The 25,657-nt window shown below is 35.9% G+C and overlaps 1 protein-coding gene across 7 annotated transcripts in view; it reads right to left on the reverse strand.

The window, feature by feature from the left end:
* Positions 1-25,657, reverse strand: part of Cdkal1 (CDK5 regulatory subunit associated protein 1 like 1) — a 732,742-nt gene that overhangs the window by 428,439 nt on the left and 278,646 nt on the right. For all 7 annotated transcript variants that reach the window (XR_011372241.1, XR_011372240.1, XM_070024471.1 and 4 more), the window contains one exon: positions 8,527-8,693. Coding sequence is in view for 5 of the 7 variants with exons in the window: in XM_070024471.1 (XP_069880572.1) it covers positions 8,527-8,693 (167 nt within the window). In the remaining 2 variants the exon portion in view is untranslated. The remainder of the gene's footprint in view (positions 1-8,526; positions 8,694-25,657) is intronic.

Below are 25,657 nucleotides of genomic sequence, written 5' to 3' on the forward strand. Positions count from 1 at the left end.
CAAATTAAACTGGGAAGTTGATGGGTTACAATGTTGGGCAAGGTCTACCATCTTGCTTTGGGGGCGAAGGCATTTCAATTCAGTCTTTCATTACAAGTAGTCCAATTGTTCAGAAGCTATTCAAAATTTCCAGATTAACACATATTTTAGTTTCCACATTGATGGATTTCACTGATCTCTTAACATTTACTCATGGATATCATGTATATTAGTTATTTTTGTTGATGTGACAAAATATCTGAGAGAATCTAAAGAAGGAGAGACTTATTTCAGTTCATGGTAACAATGAATCAGTCCTTGGTCCACTGAGCCCAGGTACTTGGGCAGAACATTACAGCAGTGAGAACTATGATGGAGGACAACTGTTTGCTTGGTGGAAGTCAGGAAGCAGAGTGGCCTGGGATCCAGCAGAACCTTCAACGTTCCACCCCAGTGACCTACTTTCTCTAGTCCCATTTCAGTTCCTAGAGTTTAAAAAATTTCCCAAATGGCACCACCAGCTGGGCATTCAACACATAAGCTTGTGGGCACATTTTATATCCTAACCACAGCAAAGAATGAGAATGAAACAGAGCCGATTATTATAACCAGTAAGGAAGTGGGGCCAGTCAGATCATACCACACCGAGAAGTCACAAAAGCTATGTGGATAACAGAAATGAAGACTATTTCTTTTTTATCATCTTGCTCAAAATATATTATCTAGCATGTCCTTTTATTCACCAATAACTAGAAATGATTCTATAACAGTATAGAATGTATTTTCATAGTTTTCTATTATTCTGGGAAGTGTAAATGTTTAGGAAAAAATAATAAAAATCTCACTAATGAGCTCAGTTTGAAAATTCTGTATTGCTTTGAGGAAAAATAAGCACAGCAAGTATTGAGTTTGCTATGATTCTGAAACGATGAAGCTTTCATTTTTTAAAAAAAGTCTGCCAAGACAAACATTAATGTTCATAAATTACCATGAAACAAAAGTCATTGACAGGTGTCTTTCACCAGATAGATACCTTCACTCTGGTAAATGCACAACTGGAAGGACATTTTACTAGAAATAAGCACTCATAAAGAGTAGCAGGAAGCTAATTGCTATCATGATTAAGAGTTCCAGACCAAAAACCAGATGAAATATTTAAAATATCATTCTTTGTGAGTAATCTCTTGATGACAAAAAACATAACCTAGATTAAATGCAAGTCTTAAATCTATATATTTAAATTCGTGGCAAATACTAACGTGACTATTACTGCGAATATTTTCTGTCAAAATTTTACCAAGTTTATATATATATATATATATGTAGTTTAATTTATGATGAGTATATGATTAGTCCTTCATAATAATCAATTGCACTCTAGATTCTACTTGACCTCTTTGGGGCAATTTTGAGACACACAGGCTTCTTAAAGAGAGATATTGGTTACATTAAATTATTCACAATAGAGGAAACATCAGAAATGGCTCAATACCATAGATACTTCCCATTTTTCTTCCTATTCAGCAGCTTTAATATATTTTCCTGCCAGCCAATCCAGAAAACTAATGACAAGACAAATTGTTTGAGTTTAAATTTTCCTCCTTGCCTATCTATTGCTGCCTTCTCTAGTGGAGATTATAAATAATGGTAAAGGTATGGATAGGAAGAAGAAAGAACTTAAGGTCTTAGAAAATATACAACTTCAATACTCATACAAGGAACCCATGTACTCTACACATTGGCCTAAGGATATGATTGCAAGTTATTTTAGCAAGTGAAATAAGATGCACCTCCAAGTTTCCCCATTGTCAAGTACATCTTCACAAAAGTATGATCTATAAGTGAGAAACATATATGCTAATCAATCCCAAATGCTTCTGAAACGTGGTGCTCAAGGCAGATAGGAAGCAGCTTCAACACCAAAGACATGTAGCCAAGGAACAGCTAATAAGCTAACCTCAGAGCTACATTACTTAATATACATTTATTAAGTGTGTATTAGCACAGGCACTGAAAGCAAAAGAAAAATAAGGCAACTTTATGGATTGGAATCGGAGTGTTTTCCACAAGCCCATGGGATGAAAACTTGATCCCCATCTGGTGGTATTATTTTAAGACGTGCAAGTAGCTTTAAGAGGTGGGGTCTACTTGGAGGAAGTATAGGTCTCTGGGGCCTTCGGTCTTGCCTAAACTCCTTCCAGCTGATGTGAACTTCTCTGTTACTCCCTGCTAGCCAGGATGGACTGAAACCTCTGAAATAATGAGCCAAAATACATCCTTCCTCCTTTAACTTGTTTATGTCTGCAACTTTGTCGTGGTTACAAAAATGCTAAGTGGCAGAAGTAGGGAGTAGGGCCTATTGCTATGACTATCTGAAAACACATCTCAGAAGTTTCCGGAATTAATGGGAGAGGAATTTGAGAATGCCTGGAGACACAGGCTAGAGAATCCTGAGAAGGCTGTAAATGAAGGGTTATGGCACTCAAAAGAGTAGAGGTGCTAACAGGAATGTGGACAGTGAAGTGGGTTTCGGATGGAACTGAACTAGAGGCCATTAACGTTACAGTCCAGCAATAAACTCGTCTACATTTTGTCTATACCTCGAGACTCTGAAGGAGGCTAAATTTAAAGATGATGGCCTAATTAATCTCGTGCAAGGGACTTCAAGGCAGCATAACACTCAAGCTATGGCATGATGGCTGCTGGCTGCTTTAATCAAAGCGATAGTGAAATCTATGAGCAAAAAGCAGAGGGGAAAGGCTTAGAAAACTTGGGATTTTGCATAGAAAAAAAATGCTCATAAAAATGTAGGGCCAAGAACAGTGTGGCTGCCAAAAAAGGTAATTAAAAAGAAGCCAAGCCAGGTGCCAGGGGCTCATGCCTGAAATCCTAGTTACTCAGGAGGCTGAGATTTGAGGACTATGAATTGAAGCCAGCCAGCGCAGGAATCCATGAGACTCATTTCTAAAAACCAACAAGAAGCAGAAAGAGGAGGTGTGGCTCATAGGATAGTGTGCCAGCCTTGAGCAAAACAGCTAAGGGGCAGTGCCTAGGCCCAAGTTCAAGCCCCAGCAATAGTACACATACACACAAAGAAGTAGGTGGCATTGGGACAATAAGAAAGATATCTTGAGAGCAGCTCAGGAATTTGGTGGATTCTATTCACTGCAGGCTCATTTGAAAGAGTTCTGAAGTCCCTGTTAGTACAGGGCCACCTAGTATAGTGGTGTTTCTCTACAATCAGCTATCCAAGTTCTCAAGGCCTGGATATTGCTTGAATTAGTAGCAGACCTTGGTGTTGTCCATTTAATCCTGATTGCATGCATACAGAATGTGAGAGTTATGGGCTTTGAAGGCTTCCACACAGATTGGAAAGAAATTTCTTGGAGGCCAGGCAGTATATGATGGGGTCAGGATTGCTGCATGCACCCCCTGAGAGGGTAGTGCTGAAAACCATGGGGGTGAAGCTACAGAGGCAACAGAGACCCTGGAAAGTTAGAGATGCCTAGAATATGGAATGTCTGTTGAGGAGGGCTGCAAGCAAAAGCAGAGCCAGATTAAGAGATAGGTCATGTAGGATGAAATTGATGGAACAAGAAGGGACAGGCTGCCTAAGTCCTTTAGAGTGCATCTCATCGCATGAGTTTGGGATGCTGGAAATGGAGCTACAGGATTGAATGTTTGCATGCTAGGTGTCAATCTTGCTTTGGTTCCATCTTTCCTTGCCAGTCTACTCTTTCCTTTGGGAATAACAATATTTACTCTGTACCATTGTGTCTTAGAAGTATGTACCTTTATTTTTCTTACATGAGCACACAGCTAAGAGTTTGTCTTGAGCCTCACAAGAGATTTTGAACATTGACTTTCAAACCATGTTGGAAATCTAAAGACTATTGGAACTCTTAAGAGAGACACTCTGCATTTTTCATTCTGAGATGACCATGAGTGCTGGGACACCAGGGCAAAGTGTAAGGGTAAGATCTGGAATTTCCCCCACATATCATGTGCTGAAGACATGGTCCCCATCTTGTGGCAGTCTTGGAAGGTGCTGGAGGTAGGACTAGATCTCTACTTTCTCTGCATCCTGGTCACCATTCTGTTGTTCTGCATCCCCATGCCCTCCTTCTACTAATTGACTGAAACTGTGAGCCAAAATATCACTGAGTAGCTTCTGTCAGTGAAGAAAAATCTAACAAAAACAACATAGAACATTTAGGGAGACTGGATTCACACATAATCAGGAGGCTCTCAGAGGAGTGTGGAGAAAAACCTGTAGTGGTAAGAGTGTGGGAAGGGCTCATGAAGACCCAACAGAACAGGAGAAAGCACTTGAAGGTCAGAAGAAACTAGAAACCAGGTCAGTGGCAAATGAGCTACGTGGCTTGGCTAGTTATACAACCTTTCTACTATCTGGCTTTTCAATCAATACAATGAAGGTAATAATATCTATAAAACTAGCTTGTTTTAAGAAGAAAAAAGATCAAATGTGGAAAGCAATCTGTCTGGCCTCTTATAAATACTAAGCACCTAACAAATAATACTGATTTATTATCAATTACCATTATTATCATAAGAATTCTTTTTTATATTATTTATTCATTCATGGAAAAAAGTTACCAGTGATTTCTGATGCCTGACTGGCAGTACTTAATGTGTCTCCATGACTGAGCTTGATGCACTTTGTTCATGTGTATTCTTTTCATTCTGAATTAATAACTTGGCTATGGATTGTCTGGAGGAGAAACTAAACATTGTAGTTACAATACAGATCAAATTTATAAAATGTATGGCTTTCTATTAGGTCAGTTTACTCAAGAGGAGCATTCCAGTGTTTTTATGCAAATATTACCAACAGGAACGTAAACCCAGGGAAAATACTTATTTGTAACTACAGAGACAATATTTTAGTCAAGACACATAGTAGGAAATATCAGTGAATCTGATTAAGACATCATATGAAATGGGAATAAGATAAAAAGAATTCAAGATTATGACAGTGATTTACATATATATATATATGCAAGTATCATATGGAAATAGAATAAAAAGGCATCTTAAAGATCCTTAACATAAGACTAGCATTTCTATAAGCACATGTGAATCTAATATAGAATATCACATATATGCACAGTGATGCTACTTCTTTGATTCTTTATATTTATGTTTGAGATATCTCTATGAGGAATATCACCATTATATCATATATGTGGGGTATTTGTATAAAATGCAAGGATAAGTTATAAACAGGGATTGCAGATATTTTCAAATGACATTTTACTACTTGGTTGTCTGCTACTAATATAGTTATTCCTTTAATCCAGCATGCTTTGATTTGTTCAATGCCAGGCATTGATACAACTTAGAAGTGTATTCTATGTCAAGTACAAGATGCATTGTCTATTACTATGAGCTCTAAATGCATTCTCAAATGACCTTCTTTTTACTCACTATGATTTTAAATAATAGGATAGAAACTTCGGAGTTTTTCTTTAAATAATTTTCCCCTTAAACTCTTCCCCCAAAAAGCTGGTAAAGCGTCTTTAAAAAAATCTTGAGAGTCAGGTGAATGTGAAGTGATCAGAATGAAGGAAGAGGAAAACAGCCCAGTGAAGTGCTCTGTAATTAAACTGTGCTGTGTGAAGCATGTCCTAGAAACACAAGAAGGCTGAGTCCTACCAATAAAATACTCAAGAAATCCTCACTCAGAGGGTATTAACACTCACAGTAGTTATTTCAAGAGTGGGTTCCTTTTATCCTTTCAGTTAAGAAAATCCTACCACCTTCAGTCACTGTTATTTTTTTTCCTGTCTTTTTTTTTTTTTATCTTCTGTCTCTCCTACTTCTTTTTCTTTTCTTATTGGGAAACTCTTTTTAGCACCCTTCAAATAAATCAAGTAATTTCTGTAGAGTGTCCCTAAGCCTATTGAGAGGAAAATGAGGAAGGATGATGTAGTGCTGGACAAAGAACTGAGATCACCAGATTTGAGCTTCCTTTCCTAAGGCCATTTTGGTCCCTGGAAGCCAGGTGAGCCAGCTGGAGCTCATTATCATCTTCTCTACTACATAGGATGTGTTTGTGGGCCACTGCCCATTCTGGAATCTGTACCCTGAGGAGGATGAGAGGAACCACAAAGGTATAAAAAAAAAATCCTCTCAAAATAGAGAAAGCTGACAAGGTCTTACTTTCAGATTGTGTGGATCTTCTGTTCATGTATACTGTATTGTTTCCTCTGTTTTGTTTTGTTTTCTTTTTTTAATAACCATCCCACTTGTGGTAGCCTGAATCACCCCCCCTGCTTATAAAACACAGATAAATCAGTGGCTTTCTATGGGGAAAACCCTGCCAATTCCCACTTACTCCGTCAGCTTTTGCTACCTCTTCTGGCCAGAAGTGGTAAGATTTCTGAGATTTATTTTATGAAGAAAGCTTTTCCTTATTTATTCTTTCATAGTCATTTAGTGAGCACTTCAGGATGGGGATGTGAATCACAGACAGAAATGACAAAGTGCTTGCCTCAATAAAGTGACAGTGAAGGAAAGAAGGTCAACATTATACATGTATTGTATTTTAAAGCAAGGGTTTGAAAAAATATGTGACCATCAGAACTTGTTATCCCTTGAAACTGGAGAGGTAGCTTAGTGGCAGAGTAGTTGCACAGAATGCACTAGCATTGTAAAAGAAAGAAAGAAACAAAACAAGCAAAACTACCTGTCATCTATGATCTATGAACTAAGTACATATGATTTTCCTGGCAAACTATTAGCTCATATTTAGCATCTTCTTATGACTTTCTAAACTGTCTGCCATTGCTTTAGATGGTAAGCACTAGGATTTACTATGAATTTAGTAGTTGCTGGTGCACTCTTGAAATCAATTAAAATGATGAATTTAATCCAATTCAGCTGGCCATCTTAAAGTTGTTCATGATATTTTTCCCTTGTGCTTTCTGAAGGTCTCTGACAATAACTACTATGGGTACTGTATGTGATCCCAGATCTTTTTTTTTCTTTTTTAATCTAGAGAAACTGAAAATATTATTTTTTTGGGGGGGGGAAGTGGCATTCCCCTTTCTACCAGACACAACTAGTGCATTGCTGGGTGTTCATGATGTATCCTGTGCTTCACATTTACTATAAACTTAACAGAGTACTGAGATCCTAGCCTATTTTTTTTTTAAACAAAGAATCACTTGCTTTTTCAAGTGATGAGTCAAAGTGTAAAGTAAAAGTTGATATGCTTCTGACTGTAAATCATAATTAGCCTACACTATCTTAACATGTAAATCACACACCCATACTAGAAAACTCTAGCTAGGAACATATAAATTACAAGATTGAAATTACAAAATTTCTTCACTATATATTTATAATTATCAAGATTATTATCAATTCTGTTTAAAGCAGCTCTAAAACATGTTGTTGATATTAGGATGATTAGTAAAAAAAAACCTTGTAGAGTCTTGATACCAAATCAAAAGAAGTATTTTTAAAATATTTAGGTATTCATTTACATTTAAGCATTATATTTCAGCAACTATAATTGCTTTTAGTTTGTTGGAACATTATTTTTCTAAATAAGCTTACTGCAAAGAACATACCTGATTGAAAACAAGAGATTTGTTTCTATACTTAAAGATGACTTTCTAAAAGTACTTAGATCACATCTATAGTAATGTAAGTCTAAGATAACTGCTTTTCAAATAATAAAGATGGATCCTAGCATGCTCTTTTTCATGGAAATGTCTGTGGTATTTGTCATCAGCCATCAGTTCCTTGGATATGTGTCCATTTTTTAATAGGTTGACAAGGGGAAATATTCTGGTTCACGGATATAAAACTGAAACCCAAGAGAGAAGCTTCACTTGTCTTTGTTTCTAGTGATCACAGATGAACCAGTAGAAGTGTACTAAGCTCCATACTCCTTTGATTCCACCTTGATCCTGAGTTCCTCCAGACATAGGGATGAAATTGAAAATCATCCTCAAATTTGAGGTTTAATATCCATGCTGCTGGGCATAAAGGAGTGCAGATAATGGCTCTCAAGCAGGCTAGGGCTCAACTTGAAGGAAATGGGTGAAATTTATAAATTGGGAACTGGAAGGATAACAAAGCTACAATGAATCATAATAAGAGCTGAGGGGAAGTGGCTCACTCCTGTAAGCTAGCTACTCAAGAGGCTGAGAGCTCAGGATCCCACCAGGCCAGGCAGAAAAGTCCATTTAACTACCAAAAGACCAGAAGTGGAGGTGTGGGTCAAATGGCAGAGCATCAGACTCTAGTTTACAAAAAAAGCTGAAGGACAGAGCCCAGGCCATGAGTTCAAGTACCAGCATTAAAAAAAGAAAAGAAACATAAATAAAGTGGCAACCATTAAAAATTTTAAACATTAAACAGTAATAAGGATATAATGAAGCAAAAACAAATCACATACTTTGTCAGAGAAGGGAGTTTAAAGTCTCAATTGACTCCTGGTCTCCTGGCATTGTGAGACTACAAACAAGTATACCACATGGTCTGTGTCACCATGAGAATGTGTGTTTTACTTACCTCCAGATGCTCTAAAATATAGGGTGGATTTGTCATGCCAAGCCTGAGCATCGCTCCTTCAGGAATCACTTCCACCAGCTTCCATAGGAGTGTGGGGAGGTCAGTGCCAATATCTCTGCCATAGGCTCCCGTGTCTTCACTGGTCAACCAGATCTCACAAACACCCTCTGAGAATCAAAGAAGATAATTAACAGAGCGATGGTAGAGCTGTTTCCTTCATCATTACAGCTGCTCACTCATTTTAATGCAGTGTTTCTCAAGATTATTATGCAGGAAGTCTGGGCATTCAATTGCGAAGAAAAAGCAACATATCCCAAGGTGGTAGTGGATTATTAAGTTCATTTTATGAACACTAGAGAATTACAACAATGCTGAAAATGATCCGTGTGTTCTATGAAACAATTCACATTCACAGCCAATCAGTTCAACCTTGCTTCCTTCCAGAACACTCCAAGGCTGAACCTTCATTCCTATCTCAAGAGAACATCTATTTTAGCCACAAACAGGCTGGTCATCCCACATAACAGGGATAGTCAACAGTTAGCTCACTGTATCCATCTGCCACCAACCTAAGATGAAAATGTTAAGTGAAGTTAAAGATTAACTTAGAAATTATTCATTACAGAGAACCCATGTTTCTCCCGTACCCCACCTCCCTGAAGTAGGTAGGTGTTCTAATCTGTTTTCTTTATTCAATTAACATAGTGCTCATTTTATTGCTGTGTTCTAAAGAGTTAGGTGCCACATTAAGTGTTTGTGTTGGAAACCTGTTTACTGACAGCTCCAATCCTATGTCCTATCAACCAGGATTTAGAAAGCTGTACTTATATTTTTTGTTGTTATAAAGAATCCCATCTTCAAGTATGATAGCTGGCAATAACATCCTTTCAAAGAATCAGGTGGAAATAGTTTTAGATCACTTAGTGCCATTTAAAATGAATTAAACAGAATGGGCTCTAAGAGTGATGAAGGTTTTTCTAGTCCACATCAGAACACTTCCAAACCCATATTCAATTAAAGGATTAGCTTGTTCTAAAAGGCCAAGTGATTTGCAAGAGTAAAACAAACAATAAATGAGCCTGTGAAATTTGTTCATGCTCAAGTGATTTGTTGCTTTTGAAGAACCTCAACACACATGGCACACGAACTAAGATTTCAGCCTGGACCACAGTGTTTCTAGAAAGTGTCTTCAAATTATCATTTTAAATTGTCTTTAGCTGGCAAAAGGGTTTCAAAAATACATTTAACTCTTCCTAACCAAGACAACAAATAAAATGCATGGCTTTTACACAAATGTGGACTTAGAATTCACAGAATTTTTTAAAAAGCCAAAACAAAAGAGCTTTAGTATACTGCACAGCTTAGAGGTAATATCTGTCACCGATCTCCCATTAAAATAAAAAAGATATATACTTCATCAAAAATTCATGTAACCCATATAAAAATGTTTCCATTTTCTGAGGCAGGCACAGCCCCACGTACACCATCACAACGTGGAAAATACAAGGATAACAATATTCAAGAGGCAGAGGCAGCAGGATTGCTGTTCAGGGCCAGACGGGGCTACATAGCGAGACTCTGTCTCAAAAATAAACAAACAGCAAAACCCCCACTAAGAATAGAAATAAAATTTTAGTTTCCCAAATGAAAGAATTCTGAGTTGGTAATGAGAATAAAGCTATTAAAAAAAACCTCCAATAAGAAAGCTGAAAATATTTATACTTTAAAAAATTAATAGTGTTATAAACATAAACATTTAAACCCAAGTTTAAATTATAAATCCTCAATTCTGTGTGTGTGTGTGTGTGTGTGTGTGTGTGTGTGGGTGTGTGTGTGCTCGCACGCGCGCACCAGTCCTGTAACTTGAACTCAGGGTCTGGGTACTGCCTCTGAGCTTCTTTGGCTTAAGGGCTCTATCACTTGAGTTGCAGCTCCACTTCAGCTTTAGTGGAGATAAAAGCCTCAGAGACTTTCCTGCTTGGGCAGGCTTTGAGCCACAATCCTCAGATTTCAGCCTCTTGAGTAGCTAGGATTATAGGCATGAGCCATCAGTGCCCAGTTCCTTTTAGTTTTAATCATGCAGTTAAAACATGATTTCTTTACCCTCTAAAGAAGTATGTGTCTATAGGCTATATTTATAGTCTTACAATTCTATAAACATTCTCTGTACATAAAATAAATATTTTCACTTTGAAAATGAATTGCAATTAATGGGGTCATCTTTATTTTAATATTATATACATAATCAGACAGGGGATTCATACATTATTTAAAAAATACATTTTTATCACAAATCCACTCGAGGAAGAGAGATGGCTAAGTAACAACATAAACAGATTTTAAAACATTCTGAAAGAGGTTATAAAAACAGGACATTTTTCCATGATTTTCCAGTTACTGGCATTTGAGCAGCACAATATGAATATTTTAAAATGAACAGAATAATTTTAATTTGTAATTTTTCCATCCAAATGGTTCCATGTTATGCCTTATGTAGAGGCAATGCGTTCCTGGAACAGTGCCTTGCTGTTGCTAGATGAATATAGAAGGGGAAAATCACTATGAATAGGAATGGAAATAACATCCACACAGAAAACAGCAGTTGGCTCTTCAAACTGCAAAGGTGGGGACCAATAGCCCCCTGGTGGGCTAAAGCTTCAAATTAAATCACATAAAGAGGAAGCAGCTGTAATATTAAATCAGCCACAACAGAAATAATACTCTTTATGTCTCTAAGACCAAGGCTGCTAAAATGTTCATATAAGAGCAGCCTGGTCCAGAATACAATAAAATGAAAGACATGTAAAGACACGTGAAGCCATGGAATGGTGAATTTTGCCTTGTTAGTCCAATGCCCTAAGTGTTGTTGTATATCAGTGTGAGAAAGTTCAGATCTGTGATGTGGACATGAGGGTCAATATCTCACATCTTAGGACATGCAAATCACTTTGTATAAGGTAAACATAGGATAACTGTGTCTGACGCCCTTTTTTCCTGAGAAATCTTGCTAGTTTCCTATTATGAGTACTTCCTGGACTGGTATACAAATGCAACAGGGAGCTAAGGGTCATGATAATCACTCATGGACATACACTCAGACACACGCATGTACACAAGCCCGCACACATAGCTAGCTATATTTATGGACAAAAGTGCTCACCTAAACAATTTTGTTCCTTAAAGACTTCCGTTATAAACTATGTTTTGTTGCACATTCACTTCTTAAACCATCCATCAAACATCTACTGGATTCTTCTTTACTTGGTGCACTGCAGTTATTTTGGATCATGACAGATATGGATTCATCAGTAATCTTTTGTTATTGCCTAGGAGCTGGCCAGGGGACACTGTCTGGTACACAGGGTACTTCCTGTACATCCCTACTATGGATGTTTTGGAGGACATAGACTCAAGCAGCAAGGCTGGCTTGAGTCTATTATGTCTGCATCAGGGAGATTATCCCAGTATGTACTATAACATGCCCTTTGATCAATACATGTGAGAAAAATAAACACATAAAAATGAAAAAGAGATATAGGAAGGACTAAGATAGATGAGAAGTAAATGCACAACTAAAAACTCCCATACTTAAAAAAATGTGAAAAAAGGGGAAAGAAAAGTGGCAGTAGAAAAGTAGATAGAGACCAGTCTTCTTGATGAAGAAGATACTTTTTCCTAAAACTGTTCTTCCAAATGCCTCTAGTTTATTTTCCCAAAATTACTAAGCTTATCTGATTTTCTAATGCATACCTGATTCATCAGATCTTCCATCATCTTCCCATCTAATGTGCTAATCTGATAAAAGAACAGCAAATACTCCGAAGGAATGAAACAGTACAGTTGGATATCCTTAAAACTTTTTAGTTATTAGAACATTTTATCATCTTATTCAACTAACTACAGTTCCTGCAATTGAATCACAAAATATTTTTTCCTCAATAGAAAGCAAGCTCAACACAACAGCTGGATTCCAATCACAGCTCCATAGTAATTTGAAATGACAGAAGATGGAAAAAGTAGAAGACATAAAAGGTTAATAATAAAAGAAAAGATAATATCCTCAATAAAACAGTCTCACAACAAAGAAAATCCTGTTTCAAAAATCAAACTTTGCCAAAACCTCAATTTCAAAAGATTATGACTCACTATAACTTTTCTTACGTATGAGCTACACCATAATAAATAAAAAAATGAGTATGGATTGATTTCATCTGGTTAGAAAAGTGTTATTTCTCCAGCAGCTCTTATTTTATCATTAGGGAGAAATTTCCACCAAAAGTTGTTACAATTATTCCATTCTGAGGTTCTAAAAACAAGGATTATGAAAATATGAAAACTATCAAAACTGATTAGAATGATCAGTAGTTAAAGGGCACTAGATGCAGGAAATCCTACATCAAATAACCATAAAAAAACAATCCACCTGAGAACCCTGCTAAATATCTTCTCCCCAGGTAGACTCCCCACTTCTTGGGTTTTGTTCAGCATTTCTATCTTTTGCCTTCTCCTTTCTCCTCTCAGTAGTTCCGTCCTTAATTCTTCCCCAACCATTACATTTTAACACTCTTTCTCCCAATAAAGAATGTCAATCAAGCATGTCAATTATTATATTTACTTAATACGCACTGAATTATCTTTTACTTGTTGTTGCTCTAAAGATCACAGCATATATTGTTAAAGTTTTATATGTTCTTTGTTTCCAAGGTTCTGATTCTTGGAAAATTCAGGGATAAATATAATCATCTGTTTAAGCATCTGAAAGGCCATGCAAATTTTTCCAGTGGGAATGGTTTTAAACAATAATATACAGAGATAACTATGTGCCTACGTAGTCTGTTAATTTAAGATCAAATTAGACAATATAACTCCTTTAGTTCTTTCTAATCCTGTAACTGTACATGTTAAATATTTATGTTTTCCTCTTAGATAAAAAGGTCTTAAACTTATTAAAGAAAGCATCATACTAAGACCAAACAGTACTATATCCTTTTTTTTCCTGTTTTACAGAATTGATGTACATCTGATAAAATAGCAACTCACAAGTGACTGGCAAAATAATTAGTTAATTCTTCAATTATATGTTTATATTACTCTTTTATAAATTGAATAAATTTAAAATAAATTACTGACTAGAGAGTATTATTTATTTATCTAGGCACCAAGGATCAAATGCGGATCCTTGTGCATGCAAAGCAAGAATGTTTCCTCTGAGCTACACTTCTCTTTGAGTAAAGGTTAAATTTATAGAAAAGTTTCAAATATATGCTTATTTCTTTCAGAAAGATTTGAAGTGAAAGTGATAAACTGCTAAGATGTGAGTGATAAACTGCTAAGAAAACTGTGCTAGTAATTTTTTTACATGTTGGAAATAATTTTAACTTAAAAGTTAATAACAATGATATCAATAATCAGATAAATTTTGGTGAAATTCATCACTTTTAATTTCAAAAATACTAAGAAAGAAAGATTTAGTAATCAGTAAATGAAGTCAGTATGTTTTGAGATAACTGGCCCTAAAAGCACAAATGAAGTGTAATGATCCTCATTAAATTCTGTTATCTGAGGTTAAATTGGAGAGCTAATATTTGGTATTTTAAAATAGACTAACTATTCTCTATTTTAAGGGGAAAATAGAATTACATTTTTCACACAACTACTACAATGAAGACAAAGAAATAATAACTTTCGCCATCAATAATTCAACTTTTTAGCTGGGCCTAATGGCATGTTTCTATAATCTCAGCATAGAAGAAGCGAAAGGAAGAGGATGGCAAGTTCAAGATCAGCCTGACTTAGTAGTGAGGCCCTGTCTCAAAAAAACAAAAACAAAAAAATAAAGCCTCTTAAACAACTGCTATTAAAGAAATAGCAATTATAGTTGGTTAGTGAAAGTAAGAGACTGCCTGCTACTCACTCCAATTAACCCATTCAGGGCTCCTCGGTGAGCCCCTACATGTGATGTAAGATTTCAGTAAATTTGTGCTGGAGTCAGTGAGATTGACATCTCTCTTCATGGTCTATCACTAAGCTCAGTAAAAACAAATTTCATTGAACAGGCCTTTTTTGGTTCTATTCTCAACACTATACATGTTGGGATAATTAAACACTGCGTTTGGATAGCACAAGATAATCTTTAAAAATCAGAAGTACCTAGTTAGGAAATCTGCTAATATTTTATTTCATTTTACAAACACAGAGGCTACCTACCCAAAGTTATAAAACAAGGAACAGCATAACAGAGATTAGATTAGACTCTTTCTCTCTGTCAGTCTCTCTCTTGTCTCTCCTTCCTCTCGGGCTTGGGTTCTATTCCTGGCTTTTTTTCCCTCTCTCTCTCAAGACTAGCACTCTACCACTTGAGCTATAGCTTCACTTCTGGCTTTTTGATGGTTTTTGATAGAATTTCCTACCTGGCTTTGAATGGTAATCCTCAGATCTCATCCTTCTGAGTAGCTAGCATTGCAGGGGTGAGCTCCCAGCATCTTAGAATCAATCTAATTTCAAGGAAGGAACTCCAATATTATCCCCAGGACACCCACAAAAAGTTGTAGTAACATGAGAAAAAAGAAATAACACAAGAGAAACCAAACAACACACACATACACAGGCCTAAGCCTACAGCCTCCCAGTCACATGTGACCACTGACTTGAAATGCAGGTAGTCCAAAGTGCGATGTGCTTGAGGTATGAAGTACTTTGGAAGATTCATATGAAAATAATTCATCAATATTTTAAGTATTCATTATAAGCTTAAATGACTGCATTTGGGATATATTAGGCTGATTAAAATGCCTGACTGAAATTATTTAAATCTGTATTCTTAACTTTTCTGAGTATGACTAGGACATAATTTTAAACTATACTTATCCAGTCACATATTTTTCTATTGGATAGCACTGCTACAGACTATAGAACTGCCTATAATGAGGAACTTCAGGAATTAACATGAATGTTAACATAGCTGACAGAAATATACTAATAGATTACACTTTATCCGCCACAATTCATTAAAAAGTGACAAGCTGGGCTGAGAATGGTCTCAGTGGTAAAGTGCTTGCCTCACAAGCATGAAGCCTAGGTTTGATCCATAAACAGAAAAAAGCATGAAGTGGTGTTGTGGCTCAAGTAGTAGAGTGCTAGTCTTCAGCCAAAGAAGCTCATATACAGTGCCCAGGCCCTGAGTTCAAGCCTCATGACAGGCAAAAAAAAGTGAAAAGATTTCACAGTTAAATAATTTGATTGACTGACAAATATAAGGTGCTGTATTGTATACATTTTGTACTTCATTTACTTATATTTATCTTTATTTGAATATGTTTGTGGAGTCTTATTGAAATCCAAAAAATTACATTCTACAGTGAAATAAAAATATGTGATTTAGGGCTGGGAAGGTGGCTCAGTGGTAGAGTGCCTGCCTTGCATGCCTGAGGCACTGGGTTCAATTCAGCACCACACAAGCAGAAAAAGCCACAAGTGGTGCTGGAGGGCTAAGGGATAGTGCCCAGGCCCAGAGTTCAGGACCCATAACCGACAGCTTGGTAAGAAATGTATGCATTATCCTGCCCATGTAATTGTAACCCCTCTGTACAGTATGTTCACAAATAAAATAAAATAAAATAAATAAAAATGCTTGAGCCTATAATAAGCATTTTGTGTATCACTTTTTATCTCATCTTCTTCAGGAAAGAAATTACAATTACATTAATGAAACTCCAGGTTAATTTAACAAAAAATTGACAATCATAAGCCCTCAGTCCTTCTCCATAAAAACATTGCAAAAAAGCTCTCCACCTTCCCCTCCTTTTCTGTTGCCAGTATTACTGTGGTACTCTCTAACTATAATTTAAAAAGAAAAGAGCATACTTCTAGTAATTGCTGTGGTCCAAAATTAGCCAACTACAGAAAAATCATTTTCACTCTTCTAAGTGCACTGGTTAAGTTTTTAAAATGCTTTACCTCAATTAAGCCCATAAAATCTTTTTTAAGAACACTTATTTTGATACCTCAAACATGAGTTCACTTAAATATTCTACAAATCCCTTGTGAAAAAAGCAATCATTTTGCATTTTATAACTTCCCAGTTATTTTAAGTTATTTCATGTGACTTAAGCTTGGTTAGGATTTAAGATTAGATCCTACAGTCTCATAAATTCATTTTAAAGATCTTCAGCAGTGCCATATGGGCAGAAATCAATGAATACTTGTTGAAAGGGAGGGACAGACAATTTAGGAGTATTTCATCCAACACACAGAATCTATTGTTTACTGCCTCTTCATCTCCAACTAGAATAAAAGCTATAGTATGATTGAGATTTTCATAAGCTTTGTTCACCAATGGATCTTCTGTAACCAATGGTACTTAAGGCATTGCAGAATCCAGTGAACATTTGTTGTCTGAATGAATTAATTATTATTCTTTTATAAAGATGAGAGGGAAGAAAAGCAGGAAGAGATGGAGGAGGAAACAACCAACATATGAAAACAACTGGAACTAACAGAGAAGCCAACAGCTGTTCTTCTCAAACTTGTTCAGAAGACTACTGCAAAGTAACACTATTTCAAACAGCACAAAATCTAAGTGCTTACTGAAATTACACAGTCAGAAAGTGCCCAGAATATATGCATTCAGTATGAAAAATGATCCCACAAAACAGGCTATAAATTGTTTGAGGGACTTGTTTTCTACTTAATCTGGGAGAAAGGTGAAACTGACAGCAAACCAGTAAGAAAACACTGCATTTCTATAAAAAATTGACATGACGTATCCATCAACTTCATAAACTTTCCCTTTAAAACAAGTAAACAGCATCATTTTATCTGAATAGGCAAAAGGCAGAAGTCCATTAGACAATCACTTGAATACTATCCATCTACTCAGTAGTATAAGTGGCTACTTTCCTACTCCAATAGAACTCCACAAATTTAAACTTAAAAGCTCAAATCCAAAGATGAGACCACAGAGATTTCAACTAGCAACTATATCTTAGTTTTTGAATACCACCTCCAATAAAAGAATAAGGGCTCCTTTGAAAAGTGGGTGATTTCAGCTGTGGGGTAAGCAAATTACAAGTAACCTAGGAAGATTTTCTAGTTAATAAAGAAAGTATTTAGACATTATGAAAGCACATCAAAAGAACACAAAAGTCAACTGAAGCTCCTATTGACCAGCTGGGTCCAATTTGAACAATAAGGCATGATAGTGATGGAATTATAGAGTATAGAGCAAAATAAACATATTGGAGTCCAAATCATAGAAATAAATATTTGAAAAATAAATGCAAGGGTACATTAGTCAAACTTTTGATTGCCTAGACCAGTATATTACCAAAACCATTGAAGGGAAGAAGAACTGATATTTGCTTATAACTCCAGCCTGTTGTGGCATGAGGAAGAAAAGCAGCTCACATCATGGTAGACAGGAAACAAAGGGAGAGTGCCTTGGCTAGAGGGCTTTCCTCTCCCACCTTCAATATTCCACTTGAGTGCCCAGCCCAGCATGGTGCTGCCCATATTCAGGGTTGGTTTTCCCAATTAGTTAAGCCCTCACTGACATACCCAGAGATATGTGTCACTAATCAGGTTCTTCTTAACCCAATCAGACTAAAATCAAGATTAAACACTACAAGCCTACCCTCTGTCAACTTGACATGTTAACACACTTATTTAAAACTGTAACATTCCAGGCTGGGCAATGGTGCCTCAAACTACTCAGTAGGCTAAGATCTGAGGATCATGGTTCAAAGTCGGCCAGGCAGGAAAGTCCATTAGACCCTTATCTCCAATAACCACCAGAAAACCAGAAGTAAAGCATTGGCTCAAAGTGGTAAGGCACTAGCCTTGAGCAAAAAAAGTTCAGGAACAGAGCTTAAGCCCTGAATTCAAACCTCATGATCAACAAAAAACAAAAACCTATAATATTGCAAAGTACCCTCTAAAAGACTCAAGGTTGGGGTGGGGGGTAGGGCACAAGTCTTCTATATATTTAATTTTAATTGCTAAATGTAAAAGGCAAGATAGAAAAATATCTCCCAGGCATGTTCCACAATAATTAACTGTTGGAGGTGAGAATCATAAATAGATGCTAAAGGTAGTGAGCAAAAGTGAAGAGAAAGGATAAATCTTCAGTGTTTTTTTTTTTGACACTTATTAATTAAAATGAGAAAGAAATAACTGCAGCAAAGAAATTTGGCACCACCTCCACTAAGTGATAAGAAGTAAATGCACTGACAACATGCCTTGAAAAAGATGTATTAGTGCCAAAAAGTGACACCACATAACTAAACTGAGAGAGGGTTTATAAAAATAACTGGCAGTGCATTTCAAAAAGAATTAAGGTTATAAAAGGAAATGAAAAAGAAAGACAGAAGACCTAATGATGAGTGGAGGTGATGAGACTAAGCAGATACAATAACTAAAGGCAGTGTAGGATCTTTTACTGCTGAATCTAGGATGAAAAAAAAAAGAATGTTAGAGGGGAAAATGGGAGAAATTTGAATGGGGTTTTGAGATTGTGCTGCACCATTCTATCAAAGTTAAATTTCTGATGTCATATAATAGTCATATGAAATATGACCATCTGAGAAAGTTTGATGAATGGCAAATGTGAACTGTTAGCATTATATTATTTTGTTGCTGGTACTGAGACAGTCTTGTATGCAAACAGATAGCCTAGAACTGGATTACTATAGCCAAGGCTGGCCTTGAATTATTGGTATGTAATCCAGGCTTGCTTCTAATGTAAAATCCTCCTAGCTCAACCTCCTCCTAAATGCTGAGATTATAGGTGTAAACTGGCATACCCTTTTAAAATCTAGCCTTTTTTTTTTTTTAAACAATAAAAGTGAACACAGAGGATCAAGGTACAGTACTAGAGTCCTTAAGGCCAAGGATTTATCCTGGAGACTTCAGGTGAAATTTAAACACAATAGGTTCAAGATAGTCTTTGACTATGGAAAAATAAACCTATTAGCCCAATAGCAAGACAAAGTGTATTGAGTTAAAGTAGGACTATTGTTAGGATAGTTCCCAATATTATTATTTTATTAAACATACATCAAAGTCATTTTTTATCAAAGTAAAAAACCTCACATAGTACATGAAAGTATTTTCCATCTTTTATTTCCTGTTAGAAACCAAAAGACTACCTTTTGAAAAAACATGTATCTTTTTCCCCCCTAATGCAATTATTTTATAATATGCCCTAAACTTCAGAAAACAGCCTCTTTATCCAACCAAGAAAATGAGAAAAGGAAGTTCCCAAATAAGGAAACTTTGTAGAAAATCATACTTGGTCCCCTACTTGTCTACATCTTACTCAAAGTGGTTGCACGTAAAAGCACGAGCTCCATGCCCTGGGCACCATACTGCATAAATATGATACACACTCACTGTTTAGGAACTACAGCTTAATGTCAAGTAAGAGCAAGAAAAAAAATACTTGGTTTTGAATGGATATCTACAAGCACAATCCTACTCTACCAAGAGTTCATTTCCCCTCTAGTCCCCAGACTTAAGAAATACCCTTGTCATACAGGAGTGAGACCTTGTCACATTGCTTGCTCCAAGTGAAACTCTCCCAACCTGGAAAGCTGCTCATTTATTTTATATTCTGTGTCAGTTGAAGTCCACTTTCACATCTCTGGTCTTTTTCTAACTACTATGATCAGAATCGTAGTTCATATAATGTTTTGAACATGACTGACATTCTGAAAATAACCAACTATCTTTTATACCACACACAAAAATGAAAATTAAAACAAATGAACCTCAATTGTAGAAATTTCTATTGACCATAAAATTGCTGTCAGTGACACTAAAAAGGTATTTTACTATAAAAGGCCTTCAAATGACAAAATATGCAAATTACTTTCTGCTAGAAATATACCAAATATTCTAAGATTCAGAGTGCTTAAAAATATTCACCCAACTGGGATGATTTCAGATTAAAGAAAATAAGGACTGTGTAATTATATACACTTACCTTGACAAATAGAAAGCAATCTGTGATTAGAACATAGCAATTAGTTACAAAATGCTTCACATGGATTTAATTACCCATCAGTCTACATGTAGCTTAATTACTTTTATCTCATTGCATCAGTAAAAGACTTCTGCCTGAGGCAACTGCCAGTCATATATTTATAAGGCTTCTAGACTTTACAGTGAATATATTATAACATTAAGGCAAATGTGCAAGTTACAGTTGTAGAATATTCTTAATTTTAGGTCTCTATTTTAATTCATCACTACCTCATCCCTAAGAGTCAACTAGCTTTCAAACCAACAGTGTCACCTACTTGGCTAAAATAACACTGTTCACATAAACATCACGTCTGTTTATTTGAGTCCTGTAAAAACCAGAAGGAAAGACCTTGGAAACTAAAACAATTATGGCAGTAAATCAAAAGGGTATGGTACTTTTATGCATAAAATGAGCAATTATGTTCAGAAAGAAGATGGCCTTTCTTTCTTGGAGACAGTGGAATCAGAAGAAAGTCCTCTCTTTCATGTCACTCTGCTGATTACACAGTTGAAGACAAGCCAGCCTCCTGGAGTGGAGTTTTTGTGACTCAGTGGAAAGCACTGTCTTCCATGTTTTTCTCTATGGAACAGCTTTGGAATTTAGCCAACCAGGGTTTGCCTTTTAGTTCCTGACTCTTAGCTGATGATCTCAATGTATCTGGGCAAGTTATGTAACTGACTTGAGGATAACTAATAACCACATTATTTTTGGCAGTTGAATTCAACAACACATTAAAATCAATAGCAGAAACATCAAGCAGAAGGTCTGGTTGGCTCATCGCAAACATGATAAAATACTCTATATGTTAGGCTCCCATAAAAGGGAGCTAAGAGAATTACATGAATTCAACAGAAAAACAGGATCTCTTTAGTACTAAGAAAAATAACATGCTCCTTCCATTTCTTTCTTAAGAAAAAAGAAAACAAGTCTGCATTAAGCAGTCTCCATTTGGCTTTAAACCATCATTTTTGTTGTTAGAAATTACTTTCTCAAAAAAATGTGAGTGTTCAAGGACTGTAAATTTTGGTGTAAGGGTATTCTAGCCTCATCTTAGTCTAGAACCAATGAAAACACCCTTCTGGTCAGGAAGGCCAGGCTGGGGCCAGATGGCCTTGCATTGTTTAATTTGTAGAACTGGAAGGAGGCTTCATTAGGGCTTGAAATTCTCAGGAATGCCTCTGAAATATCTTTCTTTTTTTATCGAAATGCAAATTACTTTTGCTTATCCTTAAATATAAACAAAACAGATAGGTCATGGGTCTCAAATACTACTGAACTATAAAGTGTACTAAAATTTTTAAGTGATGCTGAGTAGGAAGGATTCCAATTAAGTAAGTCTGGAGTGACATCCAAGACCATGTGATACTAAACAAGTATACGTTGAGACCAACACCAGGTTAGTTGTCCTGAGAAAATTTAACAACAAATTTAACATAGTTATCAAATCCCCAAAAATACTTTAAAAAGGGAAATATGTTCATTCTTTGAATTTACTGAGCATACTATGTATGGTTTCATTCCCGCCCCCCCCGCAATTATTAGTCCCCCCAAAAAATACAGACTGTTACAAGTAGCTTGGAGCTGGTTTCTGTGTCACCATGATGTAGTTTTTTATTGTAGTAGAAATATAGAACTGGGAGAGATTAGGATAATACAAACCAGAAACAGTTTGTATACATATCAATATTCCTATTTGTTGTGCACCAATGCTAAAATAAGCTTCAGAGTTAGCTTGAGTCATAAGTCTGGCTCTATTGTTTACTAGTTTGGTAACTTAGACAGCCTTAACTATGTTTAACTTGTGTGATATGAAGATAATGGTAACATCTACACTAAACAAGGTTGACGTAGTAAATATTAAATGAGATAATGTACATTAAGCTGTTGCTTCTCTATTTCCCTGGCCTATGGGAGAGAGCTAACTAAGGCTAACAAATAATACCACTAGGCATCAGATACCAAAGTAATACAGCTAGGGGATGTACCTGAACCTGGGTTTTGTTTGCTAGACCAGGGGCCATTGCCTTTGTAAATAGAGATGAGCAATATGTGTATTATGGCATTTGAGTTAGCCTAGAATTTCCATTTGGAGGAGAAAACTACTTCTTCCACAGTAAAGTTACAATGAAAGGGATAATTGTAGCAGAGCCTATTCAGACCTATATACAGAAACTACCCCATTTGCAAATGAGAACTACCCAAGCACAGAAATAGAGCTTGATGCAGGCCTTTAAAAACAATAAAGTTAATTAAAAGAAAAAGAATACTTTTTATAGAGTTCAAAAACAAGTTAATTTTTTTTCCAAATTCACATTTATAGTGTTACTAGTCAAGGAGTTAAAAAAGCAATGAAATAAATGTTTAAAACCACTTCAACTGACTCTTCTTAAATAGCTTTTCATTAGTTTGGTTTGAATCAGTTGTTTGTTTTTTTAACTCATTAAGTGTTTGCAAAATTACATTTGTTGTTGTTTTAATGTAGTTTCTTTTGGCACATTTGTTGCCAGGAGAGAAGTGAGAAATCATAGACTTTTGATCCAGAAAATCCAAATCAATTTGATAAGGAAATTTTCTTGTGACCCAACCTTATAAAGAAAAGTTACAACTAAAGACAAAAGAAAACACAGTTTCAGAGAATATAAACAAGCATTCAAATAATAAATTAAGATCCAATGTCCTTAAAAAAAATAATGTGCAATGTCTCTGAGCCTTTCTTCTTTGCATTCTTTAGCGTCTGAGACAGGGAGGAAATGTTGACTCAAACCAGTCTTGAGCTATGAGCTGGTAAAGGGCCCTGAGCCCCACTCAAACAGTGGAAGAGAAAGCACCTGTGTTTGACCTTTTAGGTAGATCGGTGGCAGATTTTGGGTGTTAGCCAACAAAAATTAAAAGAAATACACCAGCCTGTTCACTGTGTTTCAAGATAACAGCAAGGTCTATATTGATGATTGTGAATGAAAAAGAAATGGCCAAGTAAAAAGAAAACATCACTGCTACTAACACAAAATTATAGAAAGGCATAGATTAAACAGGAAATACCCAACCGTGTATTCAAGTATCCTGTCAATGCCAGCTTATCACTCTCGCCTTCTCTATTACTGTCTCTGGGGACTCTCAGGGGACCCATCTCTATTCCCCTAGACCTCCCCTTCCATTTGCTTCAACATGCCACTGGCACAATGAGACGTGGGAACTTAAAACTGCTGGGAGGAGTTTCCATGTCTCATTGTACACTTCCACATTACAAGCTAACATTGTGGCAAGGGAATATTTCCTTAGAAGATGGTGCAGAGCTTTCAAAATAAAGATCATTTTAAAATATGTTTTACAGAGTTCAAAATCAAGCTAATTTTCTCTTGAACTCACATTCATGGTATTAAGAGTCAAGGAGTTAAAAGAGCAATGAAATTCAAATGATCAAACTTCTGATAGTCTGTATGACTGTAAAGTACTTGCTCCTTCAGCCAAGAATGGTCAGTATTAATTGAATATTGCTAGTATTAAATAAATATTGTCTAAAATAATATTATATGAGTTCAGGACTGTACGTCATACACATTCTGAGTTATAAATGTCTATATAGAAAATGACATAAGTTTTGCAGTTCCAAGTTCTTAACATCTAACTTACATTAAAAAAAAAAAAAACCTGGAAATTTCAGGGGAAAATCAACAGCAGAGGAAATTATTTTAATCTCAACTCTTCCAATTGTGCTTCACTCTAAGCAGATCACTTGGCTTTGTTAGATCTCAGATTCTTCTTCTGGAAAATAATCAGCTTACCAGGCTGCCTGGCTCAGGTGTGTTGACATGAATAGAAGCTAATATTCAACTTCCAAAAGAAGCCTGACATTTCAAGTGACTGGTAGATCACTGGAAGTGTATCTGTGGAAAAACTCGCTGATTATATTCTAAAATGTGATGTTATAATGAGTTTACCAAGCAAAACCTTTTTAAAACTAAGGATATACAATTGTTGTCACTAGAAAATCCATTTCTTCACCTCCTCACTAAGTTAAAACAATTATTTGCAAAAATGAAAGGTACATTACTAGTCACATACACATATTGTTACATTTCTAAACAATTGTAAAATCATTTCATCAGGTGAGAATGGTCAGTATTGATTGACAAGTGTCTTAAGTATTAAAGGAATCATATTTTCCCTAGACTGAGACTTTCAACCACCAAACATTACAGAATAGCTGGTTAAGGCAAAGTAAGTTCCTCAGAGACAAGCATTTCCCATTTATATCAAATGCAAGGTGTTTGTTTAAAAAGAAATAGAGTAGAACTGCTTAAGAAAGAAGAATCTCAACTATCAACAATGAATGACAGTTTAATAAATCATCCTCTTAAGATTTTAATTAAAATTAACAAAATTAATTTGGATATTCAGCAAAGCTCCTAAAGGTCACAATGTCTACTAAAGAAAATGCAATTAAAGATGTAGTGTTCTTCTAAGTTTAAATTAGGAAATAACACATCTCTGGGGGCAAAATACCATTTTTCTTCCATCCAAAATGATTAGTTATTACACATAAAGAAAACAGTTAAGCAAAAAAGCACATTTCTCATTTATAAAGTCTAAGAGATCATCCCAAAACATCTTCCATGTTCTAGAATTGGAGAGTTAGGACACATCTTCCTGGAAGACATGGGTCACAAATTTGATATTCCATTTACCTTTGCTACTATGATTACAACTCGGTTAAAAGGTAATATTAATGCAAAAGAGGGATATTCATTTTGAATTATTAATACATGATAACACTGTGTTTTGTTCACTATTCTTCACTGTCCTTGCAAACAGTTTCAAATGAGAGGTGCCAAAGTATGAAGACTTTCAGCCACTGCTTTCCAAGCTCACTGTGCTGGGAATTGCCTTCTTGAGTTGTTAGCAGACACTGGGAACTGTCTTTGAAAGCAGACTATGAATTCACATGGTTCCTTACCTCCCACCAAGGAAATGTTTAAAACAATCCTCATCTGCCATTTTAATGTATTCTTCCCAAAGACTGCCATAAATATTTAATATAAGAAAGGAACTGTTTAAACACAACAGATAGCTTATGAAATTAAAGTTAGCTGATGGATTACACTGTCTACA

This window comes from Dipodomys merriami, unplaced genomic scaffold, assembly GCF_024711535.1.
Source record: "Dipodomys merriami isolate MVZ:Mamm:240054 unplaced genomic scaffold, mDipMer1.0.p SCAF_16, whole genome shotgun sequence".
Classification (NCBI taxonomy): Eukaryota; Metazoa; Chordata; class Mammalia; order Rodentia; family Heteromyidae; genus Dipodomys; species Dipodomys merriami.